At 40.6% G+C, this 21,595-nt stretch overlaps 1 protein-coding gene across 16 annotated transcripts in view; it reads left to right on the top strand.

The window, feature by feature from the left end:
• Positions 1-20,364, top strand: part of SCHIP1 (schwannomin interacting protein 1) — a 799,467-nt gene extending 779,103 nt beyond the window's left edge. For all 16 annotated transcript variants that reach the window (XM_015445247.3, XM_045385098.2, XM_045385099.2 and 13 more), the window contains 5 exons: positions 8,904-9,021; positions 10,397-10,594; positions 11,490-11,613; positions 15,088-15,181; positions 19,723-20,364. In XM_015445247.3, coding sequence (XP_015300733.1) covers positions 8,904-9,021; positions 10,397-10,594; positions 11,490-11,613; positions 15,088-15,181; positions 19,723-19,774 — 586 coding nt within the window. In that variant the 3' untranslated portion in view covers positions 19,775-20,364. The remainder of the gene's footprint in view (positions 1-8,903; positions 9,022-10,396; positions 10,595-11,489; positions 11,614-15,087; positions 15,182-19,722) is intronic.
• Positions 20,365-21,595: the final 1,231 nt, after the last annotated feature.

Below are 21,595 nucleotides of genomic sequence, written 5' to 3' on the forward strand. Positions count from 1 at the left end.
AGGGTTAAGTACTGCAATCATGCCACCACCTACCTGAGGTACAGCAGCTGAGATACATCCCTATCTTAGGCCGGGTGTGGTGGCTCTTGCCTGAAATCCCAGCCCTTTGGGAGGCCGAGGCAGGTGGATCACCTGAGGTCAGGAGTTCAAGATCAGCACAGTCAACATGATGAAACCCCCATCTCTACTAAAAATACAAAAATTAGCCAGGTGTGGTGGCGGGCGCCTGTAATCCCAGCTGCTCAGGAGGCTGAGGCAGGAGAATCGTTTGAACCCTGGAGGCGGAGGCTGCGGTGAGCCGAGATCATGCCATTGCACTCCAGCCTGGGTGACAAGAGCGAAACTCCGTCTCAAAAAATAAAAAATAAATAAAGACTGCAAAAGGTAAATAACCACGCTTCATAGAATCAATGCAGTCTTATCGATCCACTGCGTTCTTTTTCACAACTGCTTAGAATTCAAACAGTCACAAACTAAATCATGAAAGCCAATGTTTTTGAGATGAAGCTTACCATGGAACCAAGCCTAAATAGTGTCCCCAAAATGTTTCTAAACATGAACATAAAAAGTGGTAAAGCAGTGCTTTAGTGGTCAAAAGAATAAAAGAATTGGCAATTGAGATTTTCACCTACTTCAGGAATATGCCTCAGAAACACACACAGGCACTGACTTTCCGCTGTCATATTTTTACCCAGTCCGCATGAACATTTTCAAAGGTCTGGAAGGGGAAAAGTATTTCTTCTCTAACCTTCATTGCCTCAACAGCCGAAACTCATCAGCAGGTGGGGTAGATAGATATTTAAACTCTGTCTGGGCTGAGCAGAATAAATAGGCAGCCTGGCTTTAAAAATACAGTTAAATTTATATCAATTACGTTAGAGTCTATAATTTACTGCAGATCCAAGGAGGAGAATGAAATCGAGACTGAATTGAGGAGGAATGTCAACAGTTGAATCACAGTCCATCCACAGAAATGTTCACTTATAAGAAAATGTTTCTTGCTGCCTACGGATCTCCCACGACCCCTAGCACTCTGCCAAAAACAAAAACCCGGCCTGACTCATGTGTGAGTCAGTCCCTGCATAGACGTGGCTGAGTCAGACACACAGCCATCCTCTTCCAGCTATCAAACACTGATCTACTCACCTTTTCTCCAACACACAAATGCTAATCATCAACTCAGTCATGTTCTTTCCTTTTCTTTTTTAAATTCCTGCCAAGGCTGAGCGCAGTGGCTCATGCCTGTAATCCCAGCACTTTGGGAGGCCAAGGCAGGTCGATCACGTGAGGTCAGGAGTTTGGGACCAGCCTGGCCAACATGCTGAAACCCTGTCTCTACTAAAAATACAAAAGCCGGGTGTGGTGGCGGGTGCTTGTAGTCCGAGCTACTCGGGAGGCTGAGGCAGGAGAATCACTTGAACCCAGGAGGCAGAGGTTGCAGTGAGCCAAGATTGTACCACTGCACTCCAGCCTGGGCAACAGAGTGAGACTCTGTCTCAAAAAAATAAAAAGAAAAATAAATAAATCCCTGCCAAATGCCCATATGTAGCACCTCAGAGGTGCTCAAAAGAGGAAAATCCAAAGCCAACTGAATCTCTTTCACTAACAACAACAACAAAAAAGTATATTTCCTGACATTTTTTTCTATGCATATATCTGCATATTTTTGTTTGTAAAATTGAAATTATAGCATAGGTACTGTTTTTAGCCTACTTTCTTTTACTTAATAGTTGGAAACTTTCATCCAATCTAATAATATTGGACTATTCTTATTCATAAGATTCATCTAATATAATAATATTGGACTAATCTTATTCATAAGGTTAGTATTTCTACTAGCTGCAGAATAGCCCATCATATATTTCACCATAATATACTTTATCAATCTTTATTGTTAGGCATTTAAGTTGTTGCCAGCTTTTTGTTTTGGTTTTGGTTTGGTTTTGCTTTCTTTCTTTTTTTTTAATCTTTCTTCTCTTTTTTCCTACCATTAATGAGTTTGTTTCATCCTTTTTAAAGTGCTCTGACATTTCAAGACAGACTTTCCTGAAGTATCAGTGTTGTGATAGTGTGTAATTTAACCTCTCTGAGCCGTTGTTTTCTCATATGTGAAACAGGGTTCACAGTGCTACTTCATGTGTATCTGAGGGTTACACGTAAAATAGCAAAATGCCTGGCACATAGTAGATGCTCAAAAATAGTAACTTTTAATTTCAGAATACAGATTACTTGGAAATTACTTGGCCTTATTTAAGATGGAAGTAGATAACATTTGGTGCCTATGAGAGATGGCAGTTTTATTCCTAGCATCAGAAGAGGCCTTGTTCTGGTCTTTCATTCATGCTAGAGAACATTTCAGTAGAAAATGCATTTTCCCAACATTAAGATTCTGTAATTCCAAATTTAATTACATGAGAATGGTCATTAGTGAAGGAAATGGACACTGTAGAATTAGATGTAGAATTAGAACCAACAGCCGTCTGAGGAATGCAAGTATTTATAGCTCTCTGGAGATTCAGGTTAGGATACAGGGGCAATATTTCTCCAAAGAAAAGCTGGTAAGTGGTAATTTCCCTTTTCTATTAGTTGCCTAAGTCAGTGAGGAGATTCTGTGGCCATGTTGTGCCACAGAATGGCTGGTGTGCTTACCAGCTATCATGTGAACATGTACAGATGGAAGGGTCCAGAACTAGTCTTAGAAGAGCAAGTGGAAAAAAAGAGAGTTATGCATAAGATTAGGAGGAGAAAACCCAGAGAGGGCCATTCACACTCCAGCTACCTTTGGAGCTGCCTTCATGAACTTCTGCTGAGGAAGCCAAACGCCTGAGTCCTGTAAGATGGGGATCAGGACAGGATATAAAGAGACATAATGTCCTCCCCAGTCCTCTCTTTGGCATATAGTTAGAAACTACCCATTACTCCTCTGGGCACATAACTACCGGAGGGTCAGCTTTTCTCTCTCTCTCCTGTATTCATTCCACTCAACCTCAGTTCCCCAAGACCTCCTTCCTTCTGTAGTTCTCTGCTTTTTCAGTCTTCTGGTTAACACCTTGTTAATGTCCAGGTAGCAAAAGTATTTTCCCATATGTAAGACAGGGAGATTCCACTAAGTGTTTCTTGAGGTCCCTGTTTCACATATGAGAAAACATACGCTCTGTGTTCTGTGTATTTCACATTTCTATCTATACATTGTAACTTAATGATCCAAGCGCTTGTTATCTGTTAGAAGACCTAGTTTTTATTTGCATCCGTTTAATGTAGGGGCCACGAACCATAAAATGCCCTCAGGAGCCGAAAAGATACATAAGTGAGTGAAGTAGCACAGATAAAAAGCAATAGAGAATACTGGGGACTGCAGTAAACTAGAACGTGCCCTGACTGACAGGGACACCAGCCTATTGGTGCCTTGAAATTTACAGAACTATTGTGGCCTGATCATCAAATGAATGAATGCATGCATGCATGCATGAACATGTAACTCTTTTTTCTCTGCATTATATAGTTATAAAAATCATTTATAGTCATTTTGTGTGTGTGATGATTTTTGTTGGACCAGCAATATTTGCTAAAATATAGCATTGTATTTTCGTAACAAATATTGTGAGGCAGAAATTTTGCCTTTCTTTCTTTTTTGTGTTTTTGAGTAGTAATAGGCATTTCTGTAACTCAAGGTAAATATCAACATAGAACAGTCAGTAGGGAAAAGAAGGGAAAGGGGCAGAGTTTGCAGGACAGGAAGACTATTTCACAATTTACAAGGAGTAGCAGTACGTCATTTTAACCTAACTGAACACATTTTATAGAGACACCATCACACGTGCAGTATGTCTAAAGCTTACCCAAACCTCAATTGTTCTCACATTCTTTCTTCATGACAGATTCTCGGAAAAATGAAATGTGTTTATAGCTACTTGAGTAGTTGCAATCCATATTTTATGTTTCATCACTTTTGAAATTCTCATGAAACAGAAAAAGATATCCTATAAAACTATGGGCAATTTTTCATTATATATAAAATCTTGAAATCATACATCAAAGATCCTTCAAAATAAATGGAAATAATATATTTTAATGACCCAGCCACAAACTAGTTGGGGATACTGAGTAATGAATGGCATAGCAGGACCAAAGGCTCTCAAGCCACACTGGTTGTAGGCAGATAATGAGCAATGCATGTTTGAAATCCCTGGCCTATGGGGCGTTCCCTTTCACTCTGTTTCCTAAGGAAAACCATACAATTGCCTTGAAATTATAAGCAAGTATAGGAGGCATATTTCCTTTAAAATTATATTGCCAGATACGGAAAGGATCTAATAAATTCAAACCTGAGGCTAAGTGTAGTATAAGGGAAAGGCCACCGGATTCTGAAATCAGAAGTCCAGCCTGTAGCCTTTTGCTTTGTGAACCTGTACCAGTTACCTATTGCCACAATGATGATGCATAATTTTTTTAAAAAGCCACCCATATCAGTAGCATACAATGATCAACCTTTATTTTTCCTTAGGATCCTATAGGTCAGCTGGGTGGTTCTGATCTGACCTGAGCTTGGACAGGCTTACTCAATCATCTCCGGTCAGCTACACGTTGGCAAGGTGTATTTACTGCTCTTGGCTGGGCTCTCACACCTGTCTAGGGCTTCAGTTGAGACAACTGCCGGTTGAGCTCTGTGCTACAAAGTGGGCTCTGTGCTACAAAGTTACACTGCCAGCAGGCTAGCCTGGACCTGTTCTGAGGGTGGTGGCAGGGCTCCCTGAGGGGGAAACTGGAACTTCCTCTGCATTCTACTGGCAAAGATGAGTTCCAAGGCCAGCCCAGGGCTAGGGAAGTAGACTCCACTTCTCAATGGGAGAAGCTGCAGAGTCACATTACAGAGGAGATGGGTATAAGGAGAGGAAGAATTGAGACCATTTTTATAAAGAGGTTGTCACAGGTCTGGGGCAAGTCATTTGACTTCTCTGAGTAAGTATATCTTGCCTGTAATCCACAGCCCCAGGAGAGAATGTAAGTGAACATACTTTAAAATTCAGTGCAACAGTTCAAAGTGAAGTGAACCAAGGTGCTGTGGACAGGGGGATAAAAATCTTACTAATGAATCTTGAACATTTATACATAGATACTAGTGGTCTAAGCAGGTGCTGGGAGATTCCCCTTCCTAAAATCAGAAAAAAAGCAAGTAGTTCCAGGCTTCAGAGCTGGTCTCAGACCAGCCCAATCCCGGTCACTACAACCCAAAGCCAAGAACAAAGTCCCGATTCACAATGACCACTGCTCCTCTAGAAGTCACCAGCAAACTTCAGGGCCACGGCATTGTTTCTCTTAGGGAATAAACTGCTCTTGTCCCTGTATTTTGAAATAAAAGTTACCTTTATACAAAATCATATTACCACTTGGCTGAGTTTTCGAGATATTCTCTTCGTAGTTAAAAACTTTTCATCTCTGCCATCCTCTCAATTCCTGTGCATATTTTAATAGTATCCCTGGTAACAGTAGTTGGAAGTCAGCACCAGTGTTTTCTAAATATCAGCCTTCCTCACTGTAAATGCCAAGCAGATGAGGTTGCTGTGCAGCCTCCCGACCAAGTGCCCTCCTGCTCCTGGCCAGTAGGCACTGTCACACAGAGGCCACTCCTGCTCACACTGAGATGTCCAGAAGACATACTTAGTCTTTAGCTCTTCATGTTTCTGGGCATTCTCCATCGAGGACACCCTCTTTCCAGACCCCTGGTGCTCCCTGTCAGTAGCTCTGGGCAGCAGCATTGGTTTTGATTGTTTTGTGGTATGTAAGGGAGAAGAGCTTTCTGGGATAACCAAGACAGACCTTTTAGAAATGAAATCGACAGGCAAGGCTGACTTCCAGCAGTCTTTGCACAGTGCTCTGGTAAATGCCACTTGAAACATCAAGTAACCTTGAATTGGATACCTTGAAATTGTATCTCTAATTAACAAGATGAGGATGGTGTTTTGTTTTCACCTCAGACTGTGCTTGAGAAATCTAGGTAAATTAGGCCCCCTGCAGCCTGAATTTTGCAAGACTGGTTGTGAGGGCAGCCAGATGCACTGCAGTGTGAGGGACAGAGGCCCGGGGAACTTCGGTTTTCAGATGTGAGCCTCAAGAACAGCCACGTCTCCCAGGGTGGACAGGGTCCTGGAACAGGGGTTATCTGTTCTTCCACCCTGGGCACAGAGGCCTTCAGCAGCACCAGGTGGCCCCACTCATCCATTCAGGCTGCTTGGGAGCTGTGGTTGAGTTTCACTGAGAGCTGACTTCTTCTTAAAACCCGCTTAAAAGCTAAAGGCAAACAAATCCTTCTTGAAACCTGAGCTCGTTTTAAGATGTCTTTACTAAAATCCCCTCTGAACCATTAGCTGTTATGTCATATAATTTCCTTTTCCTGAGAGTAACATTCTTGGTGATTACCACTGTAAGGAATTATGTCTCACCCTATAAGAAGCTCTCTTCAGTTTCCCATGGGGATAATGTGGTACTAAGGCGATTTTCTGAATTTCTACCTGCGGCATTTTTTTTAATTTTACACAGACTACTAAATCTCCCCCAACTTTTTTTTTTTTTCTTTCCTGAGTTAGACTGTATGGGATGTTTTAGTCTGGATTAATCCTTCAAAAAGAAGTCAGCATAGCAGCAGAACAACAGAACTTATGATCAAACTTCTTGTGAGTGAAAATATATATCTCTGGACATTGTAAACTTTATTTTGCTTTGTATTTTGTATTGTGGGTTATTTTATATGTTTATAATCTGTGTATCCAGTAGCGAGACCCTTCTTCTCAAGACTTTATTCAATAAATAGAAAATGCTACGTAATCCTAGATTCAAATTAGGATTTGTCTTTAAAATGTGTCTGTTTTTAATTTGCTAACAGTTTTTTTCCCACCATCTTCCAACCCATAGATCTTGGGTATTATTATTAAAAGGGAGTTGATTTTATTTTTTTAGACTAACAGACATTAAAATTTCTAAACCTGCATGGAATCAAAGGGTAACCTGAACATATTAGATTTCTCCAGGAAAAAAAAATATATATATATGTGTGTGTGTGTGTGTGTGTGTGTGTTTATGTAGGTATGTATGTATATCCAATGGATGAAAGTAAAAAGGCGGCAAATCCTAGCTCAATAGAAGAACAAACTGCCTAATAGACAATGTGTCATCTCAGAGAGTTGATTCTACATCAGGGATTATTGTGACAGGACAAGCAGTATTAGAGTAAGTGACTTTAGAGAATCACTTCACCTCTAAAATTCTGTTACTTTTGTTTAGACTTTCAACAAATAGAGAATGGAGACCAACTCACATGTGCAGGTCACTTGCCCTGCACTAAGCTCTGAATGAACTATTTTAATCCTTCCTGCATAACACTGGGTTTGCTACTATTCAAGCCATTTTACAGATGAGGAAACTGAGGGTCATAGAGCTTTTGTAATGTGCCTGGAGAAAGAAGTAAGGATTCAGAACCTAAGTTCAGCTCACTCCAAACACCTTTAGATGTTCAGAGTGGGGTGTGTTGCTTTCTAACCCCTAGCTCTGTGCCTGGCTCCCCTTGCCTGTGCCTTGAGGGTAGGGAGCGAATAGAGCTGGGCAGACTGAGGGAATGGCTGCATTTTCTTAACAGGGTTTGTAAGCTGGGATTTTCAGTAATTATAGAATTTAACAATAGGTGGCAGCGCATACCCATAACAATTATGGTTCCCGTGTTAAATCAGATTTTCTTTTTCTGGGTTCTGTGTTATGTTCAATAAAAGAAGCACTTTAAATGAGTGATCTGAGCAATTTCTACAAAGCATTCCTACCATTGGAATTGAAAAGTCAAATCTCAGGTAAGTTGTTCTTGACATTTCTCCCTATGGCAGTAATAATGCCAGAGAAATTCAGCGTCCTCTGACCTAAACCTGGCAGTGTCCTCTGCCCTAAACCTCACCTTCCTTGGGATCTCTTCTTGTGTAGGAACCTCCTTTGCCTTTTCTTTCCCTAAGCTTAAACAGAGACTGGGGCTACTAGAGATGCTAGGAAGACTATTTCTTTAAAAACGCTTTATCGCCAAACAGTATTGAAATGTGTTCAACTTCAAAAGAAGGTTAGGACAAAAAGTTGGCTTTGCAGTCTGGCCTGCGAGTGGCAGCTACATGGTGAGGTTACCCTTTGTGACTGTGCTTCCAACAACATCAGCCCTGGAGCTTCAGGATTCACCACACATATAATGGCTTCCCAGAGGTCTCTGTCCCTGAGGTTCTGTGTGCAGGAGGCGGTCTGCAGAACCTTGCTGTGTTCTAAGGCTGCACCTTCCTGCCTGGGTTTGGGGCTTCCTTACATGTTTTTAAGTGTGAACGTGTGGTGTTTTTCTTTCTTAATGATATAAATGAGCTCCCTCGGTTGGCTTTTGGCAACTGCCTTAAAGATTTCCTTCAGATGACCCTATTCTGTCTATTTGGGAGAAAAGGAGTCTTTCTTCGGAGAGTTGTGGCCTTGGGATGCTGGCTCCAGTGAGAGAGTCTTTGATTGTCCCCTGGGACGGGACTCTAGATGACACCACACAGCCTTATTTGCCTGAGGACCCCATTCATCTTGATTGACAGGACTGTAAACTCAAAGACTCAACACATTTTTATTGTGTGCCAACTATCTATTTGGTATTGTGCTGGGTGCCCTAACATTTGGCCTTAAATTATTTTTCACTTACCATGAAACTGGCGAGGAAAAAACTCACAGAACATTGGAAAATCCTCTACTAAGAGTTATTCATACGTGGAGAGTAATATTGGTTGCTCACTCCTACATGTGAAGAGCACATAAGACTACTTTCTTTTAGCAAAATCAGACAGTTCTATTGGCTGAAGCCAAATAACCAATAGCTAACTAGAACTAGTGTCCTGTTTGTTTCTGCCCAGACTGCAGAGTGGGATGAACTTGCAGATATGCTTTGTCAACGACAGTGGCAGTGATAAGGACAGTGATGCTGATGACAGTAAGACTGAAACCAGCTTGGACACCCCCTTGTCTCCCATGGTGAGTCCAAACAGCACCAGCTGAAGCTCGGTGTTGTGATTTCCTGGCCATTTAGCTTCTTTTCTGTTGTGAATCAGGAACAAACATTTCAGAGATTAAAAAAGAAAAGTTTCTTAGAATTGCATGCTTCTAAAATTTGACAATGATTAAAAAGTCAAAGTTGTAATAAAATAGAGATATATAAGCTTTCTTAAAGCTAATAACTATTTTCATATTAAACCATTAGGGAAATCACCAGCCTGGGCAACATGGCAAAACCCTGTCTCTATAAAAGATACAAACATTAGCTGATCATGGTGCCTATAGTCCCAGCTACTCAGGAGGCTGAGGCGGGAGGATCACCTGAGCCCAGGAGTTCAAGGCTGCAGTGAGCTATGATGACACCACTGCACTCCAGCCTGGGCAACATAGTGAGATCCTGTCTCTAACGAGAGAGAGGGTGTAGTTCATTTTCAAGTTGCTGATAAAGACATATCCGAGACTGGGCAATTTACAAAAGAAAGAGGTTTAATGGACTTAGCCAGTTCCATATGGCTAATGAGGCCTTGCAATCATGGTGGAAGGCAAGGAGGAGCAAGTCACATGTTACTTTTTAAAACCATCAGATCTAGTGAGACTCATTCACTATCACAAGAACAGTGCAGGAAAGACTCACCCCCATAATTCAATTACCTCCCACTGGGTTCCTACCACGAGACATGGGAATTGTGGGAGTTACAATTCAGGATGAGATTTGGGTGGGTACACAGCCAAACCGTATCAGAGAGAGAGAGAAATTAGATATGCTCTAAAAATTATAAAGAGAAAATAAGCTAAATCCAGTTCTTCCCTATTGGGCTTAGAAATATGAGCTCATGTCTTTCCTTCACATTACAGAAGTTGGCTGAATAATCTTGGGTGCCTGTTGCTGGAATTATTTCCTCTCTGTGAGGTCTGTCTATAGCCTTTTTTACCAAAGACCAACAAAGAGGAAACTGTTGTCATTGAGTGCAATGCGACATCAGAACATCATTGGATACCTGAGATCCTGTCCACTCAAAGAACCTACGTAGGGCCTTGGCTCTGAGTCAATATTTTGTTATGTCTGGTCACTTCAGGAAAGTTTTGAGACCAAGAATCAAAGACATATTTCAAGGTTGTTATAAATATATTTCCCATTATTAACTATACTGCTCTTTCTGTTTATGCTAAAATCTATTTTAAACTAGACCCTTTTTATGTTACTTGAGATTTATCAACTCAAGCAGCAAGTCACATTGATGGAGGAAACTCTGAGCTGCTCTGGGAGAAGGCTCAGAGGGTATGTTAGCCCATGTCTAAGTGGATGCTAGCTGGCATGCATGGAAGGCTCAGGCTGCTCTTTTTCCCTTTGCAGAGCAAACAGAGTTCTTCCTATTCTGATAGAGACACTACTGAAGAGGAGTCTGAATCCTTGGATGACATGGACTTCCTTACAAGGCAAAAGAAATTGCAAGCTGAGGCCAAAATGGCCCTTGCCATGGCCAAACCAATGGCCAAAATGCAAGTAGAAGTGGAGAAACAGAACAGGAAAAAGTCTCCCGTCGCTGATCTTGTAAGCAGCAAAAGCTGAAATGCAAGAAAGAGTTTGGGGGCCAGAAATGGTTGACACTGTCCCAGTCCTTTCCCAGAATTATGCAAACTTGGGTTTCTCTAAGGCAGTTTGTAAAAAGTCCTGTCATTGAGAAATGATTAAGTTTGTTTCCTTTTCCTTCCTACTGTAGCGCTGAAAAATACATAAGCAATAGATTTCACAAAAGTAAAGCTTGCTCTTGATTGATATCTACTATTTCTTAGGAACAATATTAGCTGTCATGGGAATATTTAAATTCCTTTAAAGCAATCTCAGTCTAAGAACCTACTGGTCCTGGCAAACTTACTATTGCTATAATTCTCATTCTCATGTTTCAATGAAAACAATATAGCATAGTGAACAGGAGTCCTGGACTTTGGAGTTTAAGTCTAGCTCTGCCATTGACCTGTTATGAAGTTCTAAGCAAGTTACTTCTCAGTTTTCTCTCTATAAAATGGGGATGATAATGCCTGTGTCAGAGTATGATTGTGAGGATTCGGTGAGATAAAGTATTCAAAGCACATAGCACAGTACTTGTAGCATGGTATAAATTATTAAATAGTAGCTGATACTAATTTTTTCCTTGTTATCAATATTATTGATATTCCTTGGTAATTCATTTGTGGCTATAAGATTGACTCACAACCAGTCAAAAAGCTTTTGATGCTGGGAGTGTTGTGCTTTGATGCCAATTGCATATTAGGTAATGTAGTGTGGATGTAGGGCCCCACACTGGGAAAGACACAGCCTGGGAAAGCTTTTAATCACTGAATTGCAGTGGGTGGATGAGTGGATCTTTTAAGAGAAAACTGAGTCTTACATTCAGTGTGTTTGTGGCTCTATTCACTCCTCCATTTCTTCCCCTTTGTATCTTCAGCTGCCACACATGCCTCATATAAGTGAATGCTTGATGAAAAGAAGTTTAAAACCCACCGACCTGAGAGACATGACTATTGGGCAGCTACAAGTGATAGTCAATGATCTCCATTCCCAGATAGAAAGTAAGTGTAAGATATGCTTGAAAATAGGATATTCAATGTAAAACATCATGGAATAATGCTACTTCTTTGGTCCAATTTTTTCATACAACATTTCATTGGGTTCCTGTGTGATTGCAAGGAAAATAAGAGAATTACAAGGCTCTTTTTTGTTGTTGTTATTTGTTTTAGCTGTAAAATGTTCAGAAGCTTTAAGAATTTTTAAAGATTCACAATAGTTACAGGTCCCTTTTATTTATTTTAAATCCCCAGCTCCTAGCACAGTGCATGTACCTGACTTACAACACCTGTTTCTGGAACACAATTCAGTAGTTACAAGTCATTTGCTGTACAAGTATACTTTCTACTTTAGTTGTATACACATTCATCATAGGTATCATCATCATCAATAAAATTAAATTAGACACATTTCCTGGGACTCCAGATGGTAGAAGTGTGTGGAACCAATATGTGAAAATTACAGGGTGACAAAATATGGACTTTTCTCCCCAGAATAAAGAAAGACCTTTAACAGAAGTGGCCACAGGGAGTGGTGAGTGGTGCTCACTCAAGGTGATTGGTCATGCAGAGAATAGGCAGTTTGCTTGGCCTGATGGAAGAGAGAACATTCTCACTTAGGCAGTTTGGTTAAGCCAGATAAATTCACAATCTCTTCAGCCCCAGGGAGGAATGAGTCTGTATAATTATATGATATTACAGATTAAAAGAAATTCAAGAGATATGCCAACCAAATGCATTCAAGTAAACCAACTATAAAAAGAAAAGAGCATTTATGAGCCAAACAGGGAAATTTGAATACTAACTGAATGTTTTAGTAAAGATTGATTTATTTTAGGTGTGATAAAGGTGTTGCAGTTATGTGAATTTAAAAAAGAAAAGCCGGCCAGGCACGGTGGCTCACGCCTATAATCCCAGCACTTTGGGAGGCCGAGGCGGGCGGATCATGAGGTCAGGAGATCGAGACCATCCTGGCTAACACGATGAAACCCCATCTCTATTAAAAATACAAAAAATTAGCTGGGCATGGTGGTGGATGTCTGTAGTCCCAGCTACTCAGGAGGCTGAGGCAGGAGAATGGCATGAACCTAGGAGGTGGAGCTTGCAGTAAGCCGAGATTGTGCCACTGCATTCCAGCCTGGGTAACACAGCGAGACTCCATCTCTAAAAAAGAAAAGAAAAGAAAACCCCTGTCTTTTAGACATACATACTAAAGCATTTACAGATAAAATAATATGATAACTGGAATTTGCTTTAAAATAATCCAGTAGAAGTCGGAGAAATGATCCAAGCTTGGCCATGAGTTGAAAATTGTTAAAGCTAGTTAGATACATGGAAATTCATTAAACTGTTTTCTCTGCTTTCGTAACAGTTTGAAAATTTTCCATAATAAAAAGCTTAAAACTTCATATTGGAAAAAAAATTCTATGCATTAAGGGTTCAGATATGTAGATACTCTACTAAGTGATAGTATAAAAGGCTACCCAAGTGCACACTGGAAAAAATGAAATTTTTCCACAAGATCCAGATAAAAAATTGGATATATTCAGTGCCAAGTTAACACATGGAATATTGTTCTAAAATTAAGAGAAAGAGTCAAACATTTTGATTAAGAAACCATAGATTCACAGGATTTTTTAAAAATTCTACAACTACATTTTAATTTTAGTTGAAAATTACTTACTAGAGTTGTTATTCTTTCAAGTACTGAAAATGCTTTCTGATGTTTTACCACTAAAACATCTTCCTTAGACTTTTAAACACTAAAATTGCCATCTAGTCCTTTTCAGGAACAGATGAAATTTTAGACCTCTTTGTGTGATTTTTTTTTTTTTTTTTTTGGCTCTCTTTTTAAAATTGGAAACTAGTTTGACCTAAAGGCAGATAAATGCATCATTTGAAGTCAGGATATCTAAAAGCATTTCCGAGGGGGACCTGTCTGATCACCCCCATTCTATCTTTTGTTTTCCTGCCTAGAGCTCTTGCTAGATGGGTACTGTCTTCCATGTGTCTGGGACTAGCAGCTGTAATGCTTAGCTTCTCTGAGGGAAAAAGCAAGAGAGAGCTTTGGCTTGTTCATGTTTTTCAGTGGCAGGAGCCCAATTAACCCAGTGCACTGATTTCAGGGAGATTAGAAATATTTTGGGCCCAAGTGCAATGGCTCACACCTGTAATCCCAGCACTTTGGGAGACCGAGGCGGACAAATCACGAGGTCAGGAGATCAAGACCATCCTGGCTAACAAGGCAAAACCCTGTCTTTGAAGGAAGGAAGGAAAGAAGGAAGGAAGGAAGGAAGGAAGGAAGGAAGGAAAGAAGGAAAGAGAGAGAGGTGGAGTTTGCAATGAGCCAAGATCACGTCACTGCACTCCAGCCTGGGCGGCAGAGTGAGACTCCATTTCAAAAAGAAAGAGAGAGAGAGAGAGAGAGAGGTGGAGGTTGCAATGAGCTGAGATCGCGCCACTGCACTCCAGCCTAGCCGGCACAGTGAGACTCCATTTCAAACAGAAAGAAAGAGAGAAAGAGAGAGGGAGAGAGAAAGAGAGGAGAGAAAGAGAATGAATGAAGGAAGGAAGGAAGGAAGGAAGGAAGGAAGGAAGGAAGGAAGGAAGGAAGGAAGGAAGGAAGGAGGAAGGAGGGAGGGAGGAGGGGAGGGAGGGAAAGAGAGAGAGAAAGGAAAGAAAGAAAAGAAAGAAAGAAAGGAAGGAAGGAAGGAAGGAAGGAAGGAAGGAAGGAAGGGAAGGAAGGAAGGAAGGAAGGAAGGAAGGAAGGAAGGAAAGAAGGAAGGAAAGAAAGAAAAGAAAAAAGAAAAGAAAAAAAAGAAAAAAGGAAAGGAAAGAAAGAAGATAAGAAAAGAAAGAGTAAGTCTTAAGTAATATTTTCCTTGGCACCCTGTTGTTTAGAAATTTCAGGGGTTATTTCTTCAGGTCTTACATATCTAACTATATTACAAATCTGACTTTTCAATATCTTCAGATAATACTTTCTCCTAAAACAACCTGCACCTAGGGCTTCTCCTTTCCTAGGGCCGTGTGAAGGCTTTGAGCACGCCTGGCATACCTTCCTTTCAGCCGGCATCTGATGTAGTAGTCAGGCCTCAAGGCCCTCCTGACTGTCAGTGTGAGGGGAGAGTCCTGAAGCTGAAGGATGGAAAACTTAATGTGCTCCAGGCTTTGTTGTTCACATTTCTTCAAAACAAAACCTGCTTTTTCTAACAAGCTAGTCTCCTAACAGCTAACATTTATTTTCCCACCTTAATATGAAGGTAATTGGAAATAGTTCCTACTTGACTCCTTTTCTTCCCACACCTCTATAATTATGCAAATTAGACATGTTTCTGCAACATAAGAAGTCTAACCTTTTACAAAAATATCTTTCCTATTATGTGTAGCTGTTTGTGGGTATACTGGTTTGTAAATAGTTACACATTCTGACTTGGAGGCAGTTTTATCTGTTTTTAAATGCTCTTTTATTTGCCACAGGCTTGAATGAAGAGTTGGTCCAGCTGCTTCTCATCCGAGATGAGCTGCACACAGAGCAGGATGCCATGCTGGTGGACATCGAAGACTTGACCAGGTCAGTGTGGCTTCACTCTTGCCAAAGAAGAAATGAAGCCCAGGGTGGTCTGAAATCTAAGCATTAGGCAAAAACTAGTTCTAGAGAACTTCTTCCTCTACTTCCATGAATAACTCACCTTGCCTTTGCTGGTGCCAGCTGTTCAGATGGAGGAGAAGCAGAATTCCATTGTCCCTACCAAATGCGTGCTTGTTAGCAACCGTCTGGTAACAACCCACTTGTGACGAATTGTCAGTGCATTACTTCTCACATCTCCACCTAAATCAGGTCAGTAGTTCTGGTCTTGGAGGACTTTACCTTGAAGGACTGTCCCCTGGGAAGCTGGGCATAAGCCGTGTCATGTTGGCATGTTTCCAGACAAGCATCCATGTGACGAGTTCTCCAAAGCACAAGCTCTTATATGATCCAGTTCTTGATCGCCTCTGCCATGCCCAGAAGGCAGGGACACTGGCATCTCTGCAGCCACAGTGCCACCAGATTGTTCTCACCGTGGGGAAACTCCAGGACTTGAGTTTTTAGCTGGGCTTTGCTCCAACTTCCTCTTTTTAAAGAGGTAAAAAGAATGCTTCCCTTCCTAAGGGACAAGGAAACTAGGCTAATGCTGGTCAAAATGTTGCATTTCTTTGCAGATTTCCTTGCAGTAAAGCATATCACTGTAAGCATATAAAGTACATGGAATGCTGTAAACATTCCTATGAGCACATATTTACTATGGCATCTTTTCTGAGACGGTCCATATGGAATCTTTAAACCAAGAGAGAGTAATTGCTATTAATCCCAGAAATAGTATTTAGAGAGTAGAAGGCTCTGCAAAGAAGGAACACCTCTTGTCACAATGATGTAAGGAGTTAACCACATGATCTACAACAATCCCAGAGAAGCTTGAAAACATATGTAGTGATAATAATGCTCCCAGCACCTACCATAGGACCTCATCTCAATGTGTAATGCTGGGTAAAATAATTGTCTAGTGATGCAATGATATAAAAAATGGTTTTAGTAGCAAAATGCTGGAAAAATATGTTTAAGCTTTCTTTTTTAAGAGTTACGAGCAGCACTGTTTTGTATGTTTTACGTATTATATTGCCTTATCCCTAGCCAAAAACAAAACAAAACAGTAAGCCTTCTCATACTCTTTGAACGTATTTGCCTGCATCTGAAATATCACAATAACACTCAAATAATATTATTGCCATCTAAAGATGTATTCAGGCACTACACCACCAGCAATTATAAAACATCCCTTTTTTGTTAGTTCAAGAAGTTTGCATGCAGGTGTTAAGATTATGGGAAATCAATGGTGAAATATACAATCAGGACCTACATTTTTTTTGAAAAATATATAAAGTCTTGCAAACTATGAGTTACCTGTGACAGCAGAGATCTTTTCTCTGTTTCTCAAAATAGTATTGGCATTTCTTTTTGGCAAGGAGGATGGTGAGAGTCCCCGCCTCTTCTAAGTGTTAGGCTAATACTTAGGTTTGCAGCGTATGTTTTTATGACTTTCAGATGGTGTGACCATCGGAAACAGGGCAGGCAAAACCATGGAGTTAAAAGGAGAGGAGTCACTAATTTAAAGGTGTTGTGGCATCCTTTGAATTGGGGCAGTCCTACCATAGGCCCCAGGGGCATGATGTCCTTGCCTAGCCTTTCTCTTGGTGAGAAGAAGCTTCTACATCTGCTCCTGGCTGCAGAAAAGTAACTTTCCTCATTGGAGGGACCTGAGGATACTTAAACATCCCTAAAGGCAGCAGCCCCAGAGTCCTACAGCCAGATCTCAGAAGGCGGAAGGAGTAGCTGTGGGTCCTGCTGGGACATGTGATCCACCTCTTCCCTTTACCTATAGAACTCCTACTATTCCAGATGTCCATTCATCAGTAGTTCTCAATTTGGGTTGCACAACACAACCATGTGGGGAGGCTTATGAAATAGTGATGCCTGGATCCTACCCCAGATATTCTTATTTAATTATTCTTGTGGGCTAGCCTGGGCATGAGAATTTTTTTAAAGCTCCTAGATAATTCTCATGCATAGCCAAATTTGAGAACCACAGGTTTGGATGATGCTTCTTTGGAGAAGCCCTCCCTGACCTCCAAACACTTGGCTCTTTAGCATTCATTCTCCTCTCGTATGGATTGTCAGTGCATTAAACTTATTACACCTCCATGTAAATCAGGACTATTCCCAGGGGAGTTGACCCTGGCATGTCAGGGTCATTCCATGCTGGCATGTTTCCAGCACATGAACAGCCATGTGGTGGGTCTACAAAACAGCACCAGCAATTATATGACCTGCTTTTGATCATAAGACTGTGTTAAGACCTTCTCCTCAGTGTTCCTAACAGCATCTCATCTCTGTCATGTGGAGCCTTATGGCACTGTGTTTCCTTTGCTGTCTCTCCCCACCTGACTATGAATTCCCTGAAAACAGAGGTGAGGTCATTTTCATTCATTACTGCGTCCCCAGAGCCTAGCACAGGGCCTGCTGGGCACATAGTAAGCCCTCAATAGCAATTGTTGATTAAAAAAAAAAAGAGTTTTGGTGGGGCTTCAGTGAAACAAATCCTAATAGGGACTCTTATATAACTTGCTGATAAGAACCTTTTAGTTTTATGGACTGAAACTCTTTCCCTCCTTTGTTTAAAATTTTAATGAAATTCACTATTTTATTTATGTCTCAAAAAATTACCCAATTTTCAATATTTTCTGAAGTTGTGTGCCATCTGTTCTGCTTTCCTTCTTGGAAAACATTTTGATGTATGTGTGTGCATGTACACAGGAGTGTGTGTGCATGTACATGTACAGAGTAGTATATTTAAAAATTGCTGTGAGAACTGTAATGTAATTAGCTACAGTGGAATCAAGTTCACTAGGCATCAAAATATCTTGATCTGGATTTGCTTAAGTGAGGCATATGAGTTAGTTATGAAAATATTTGATTCTTGTTACACATCAACAGGGCCATGAGATGTTCTGCTAAAGGGGACAGATTTTTTAAGGAATGGAGAGCTATTGATAAGGTACTTTTTCCTGGAGTACCTTTAATGTTAGTTGAATAGTGCCATTTATTGATGGGCTGCTGAGTGTAGCAAGGACACTGTTGTCACTCCCCTGTTTCTGAAAGTATTTATAGTTTGTCTTCCCTGATATGACACACTCTGCATAAAACCAGTGAGTTCAACTTGACATCACTGACTACTGAAGTCCAGGCAGCACACAAACTATGCCTAAACCTTTGATTATAGCTGAAAACCACAGCCCTAGATGTTTTTCTCTTGCCAAATTTATCATTTCCTAAAATCGTACTTTAAAACCATTGTCTTTTGCAGCCTTCAAACCCCATCGTTCTCTGAGAAGTGACCATTCAAGTGATGTAAACAGCTTGGTCACACTCCTCCCCCTCTGCCCCACTGTCTAACTCTGTCCCACTGTCTAGCTGCTTCACTGGCCTATTTTTGGGTTCACAGGTCATAATAAAGCTTGTTTTGGTTTTGTTTGTTTGGTTTTTGAGACGGAGTTTCACTCTTGTCACCCAGGCTGGAGTGCAATGGCACGGTCTCGGCTCACTGGAACCACAGCCTCCCGAGTTCAAGCAATTTTCCTGCCTCAGCCTCCTGAATAGCTGGGATTACAGGCACACACCACCATGCCCAGCTAATTTTTGTATTTTCAGTAAAGACAGGGTTTTGCCACGTTGGTCAGGCTGGTCTCAAACTCCTGACCTCGCGTGATCCACCAGCCTCGCCTCCCAGGGTGCTGGAATTATAGGCGTGAGCCACCAGACCTGGCCCATAATAGAGCTTGGTAAATAAGAAGACTCACCCTATCCTCACTGCCAAGACCATGCCCTTAGGATTAATTGGGGGAAAAAACATGCAAACATGGAATATCTTTACATCCACGAAGACCTGCCATTTGTTAGACATTGGCTTTTGCAGGAATGAATTAGATTTTTGGCTCCAAGTTTCTGTCAGGAGTCTTAGTTAACATCTAGGTCTGTGTCTGCATGTGTCCTTAGATATAAGTAGTCACTCAGTTACTCTCATCAGAACACCTTGTTTCGACTTTTGGCTTCATGCTTATTTCCATCTGTTATTTCCTTGTTTGCTATTTATTCCTTTCCTGTCTCTCTCCATTGGAACATATTCCCCATGAGAACAAAGACCTCATTTTCTTGCTTACCATCAAATCCCCAGCATCAGGACCCGTGGAAGACATATTTAATATTTGTTGGTAAAAGTATCCCAGATGTTTATTTCTTTTCATTTTCAAACATAACTTTTCTTCTTAAAAGTAGTAATGTCTATAAGTCTCAGGTTCATCCAGTGGCTTACTAAATAAAAGGAATCATACACAAAATGTAAAAATTAAGGAGTTCAAATCAGAGTTCAAAGAGTTTGAATAACGTACTTTTTCTTGATTCTCATCTATTTCACTGTCAGTAACTCTGAGCTTCAGTTTGCAGGATGCTATAGCTATTGATTGAAAAGCAGTTTGGATCTTTCTACATAATGCTAAATAATTGTATTAATTATTTTACAGACATGCTGAAAGTCAGCAGAAGCACATGGCAGAGAAAATGCCTGCAAAGTGAAAAGAAGCCATTCAACCAGAGAACAAGCTAGAATTTATTTTGCTTCTGTGGTTGTAAAAATGCTGTTGCTAAAGGTGGTGCAGAAACAAACAAATATCAGTGTTAGTCATTGATAATGTCTGAAGCTTAATGTCCAGTGATTGGCCTTTGCTTCTTAATTTATTTTAATTTTTTACTTGTGCCACTTAATATCAGGCATTTTAATAAAATATTGTTACAAAAAAATGTACAGTACTGACACCACCACAAATCACGGTTAATAAAAGAGAGTAGTTTTAACTTTATTTTTATTTGTTTAGAGATTTTAAGTTGGAACAGTATTTTCCCATTGACTACTTTTCATTCTTCACTGTAGTTTTAAAGAAGAACTGTAAATGACGGTGCTATACAAGTCAAAAAATACATGCCTGCCTCGTAGTGAAGTTGTAGCTCTCCGTAATATGTATATTTTACTCAGTTTTCAACATTTTGTGAATGTTGACTACCTGAAGTTCCTTTTTAGATGTGCTATTAACATTCTGTTGGATTCAGAGGGTTCCTTGAAAGTTTTATGTATAAATATGTAAAATAAAAATTAAAACTTTGTTTCATATGATATGTCTTTTTGCTCACTAGCAAGCCTTATAATGGCTTAACCCCTCTCCAACTAAATTCCCCACCAGGAAACTTTTGTCAGTGAAAAAACTAATTGCTCTAGAGGACACACAAGGTGGCAAATTGCCCAGAAAATTATGAGTGTGAGTGCGTGTCTGTGAGTATGTGTGTGTGAGAGAGTGATCCGAAGAATACCAAAGGTCAGTAGCATCAGAGCCTGCACTTCTGTTATTGCTTAAGTGATCCATCTGGAATTGTAGCACGTTAGTATTTAATAGCTGCTGGTCTTGTTAGGGCACTATGACTGTATCAAACTCCATTTACTAAATTCACCACGTGAACTCTTTCTCCAAGGCCCGTTGTTGCTATTTTCAAATTTTTAACCATTCTGTTGGTCTCATGAAAGAAGATTCGAAGTCTAAAGCAGTTACAGACTGTTTCTTAATAAGTGGAGAGTTTCAGAAAATAGATTTAATTAGCTAATATTCATGTAGCGATTAGGGACCCATAAACTAAAGCAAAGATGAACAATTCAACATTCCAGAACCACCCACGGACCACCTGGTTTCACTCCAAGGTCCATGATGTAATCTGAAGATAGAACTTTAGACAACTGTCTCCATTTTCCTTTCTCAAAAATACTCAGATCCTAAGTATTGTAAGGAATTAACAAGATTTGCCAATGTTCCTAGACAGCCTTCTGTTTCGCAAAATAGGTAATCTTAAATTGTAACACTAGTCATTTTTTATGGGCCTCAAACAAGTTATTTCCATTTAGAATAGAAAAAGAACACAGTTCATAAATATATTTTGGTTTTTGTGAGTTGGCTGTTGAGGAGGACAGGTTGCTGCTCGCTACTGAGCTTAAGAGTGGGGCCCTAGGCTGCCCAAAGGTCTCTGACTGGGCCCTGAATTCCCACACCAGCTGTCAGGGATCTCCTGGGGTGATCCCAGCCCTGTGAATCCAAGCACAGCTGCTGGACCGTCGTTGCTGCTTCTACTGGGTGAGAATGTTGGTCAGTGAGCCAGTGACTCTCGTCTTTAGCTGCACAGTGGAACCACCTGGAGAGCCTTAGAAACCACTGGTGCCTGGGTCCCGCCCCCATGGACTGACTTAAATGGTCTGGGGTATAGCCTGGGCACTGAGGCATTTAAAGGTCTCCAGAAGATTCTCATGTTGAGAACCATTGACTTCCACTTTCTTCTTTTCTTTAGCTTTGTTAAACC

This window comes from Macaca fascicularis, chromosome 2 (genome assembly GCF_037993035.2).
Source record: "Macaca fascicularis isolate 582-1 chromosome 2, T2T-MFA8v1.1".
Taxonomy (NCBI): Eukaryota; Metazoa; Chordata; class Mammalia; order Primates; family Cercopithecidae; genus Macaca; species Macaca fascicularis.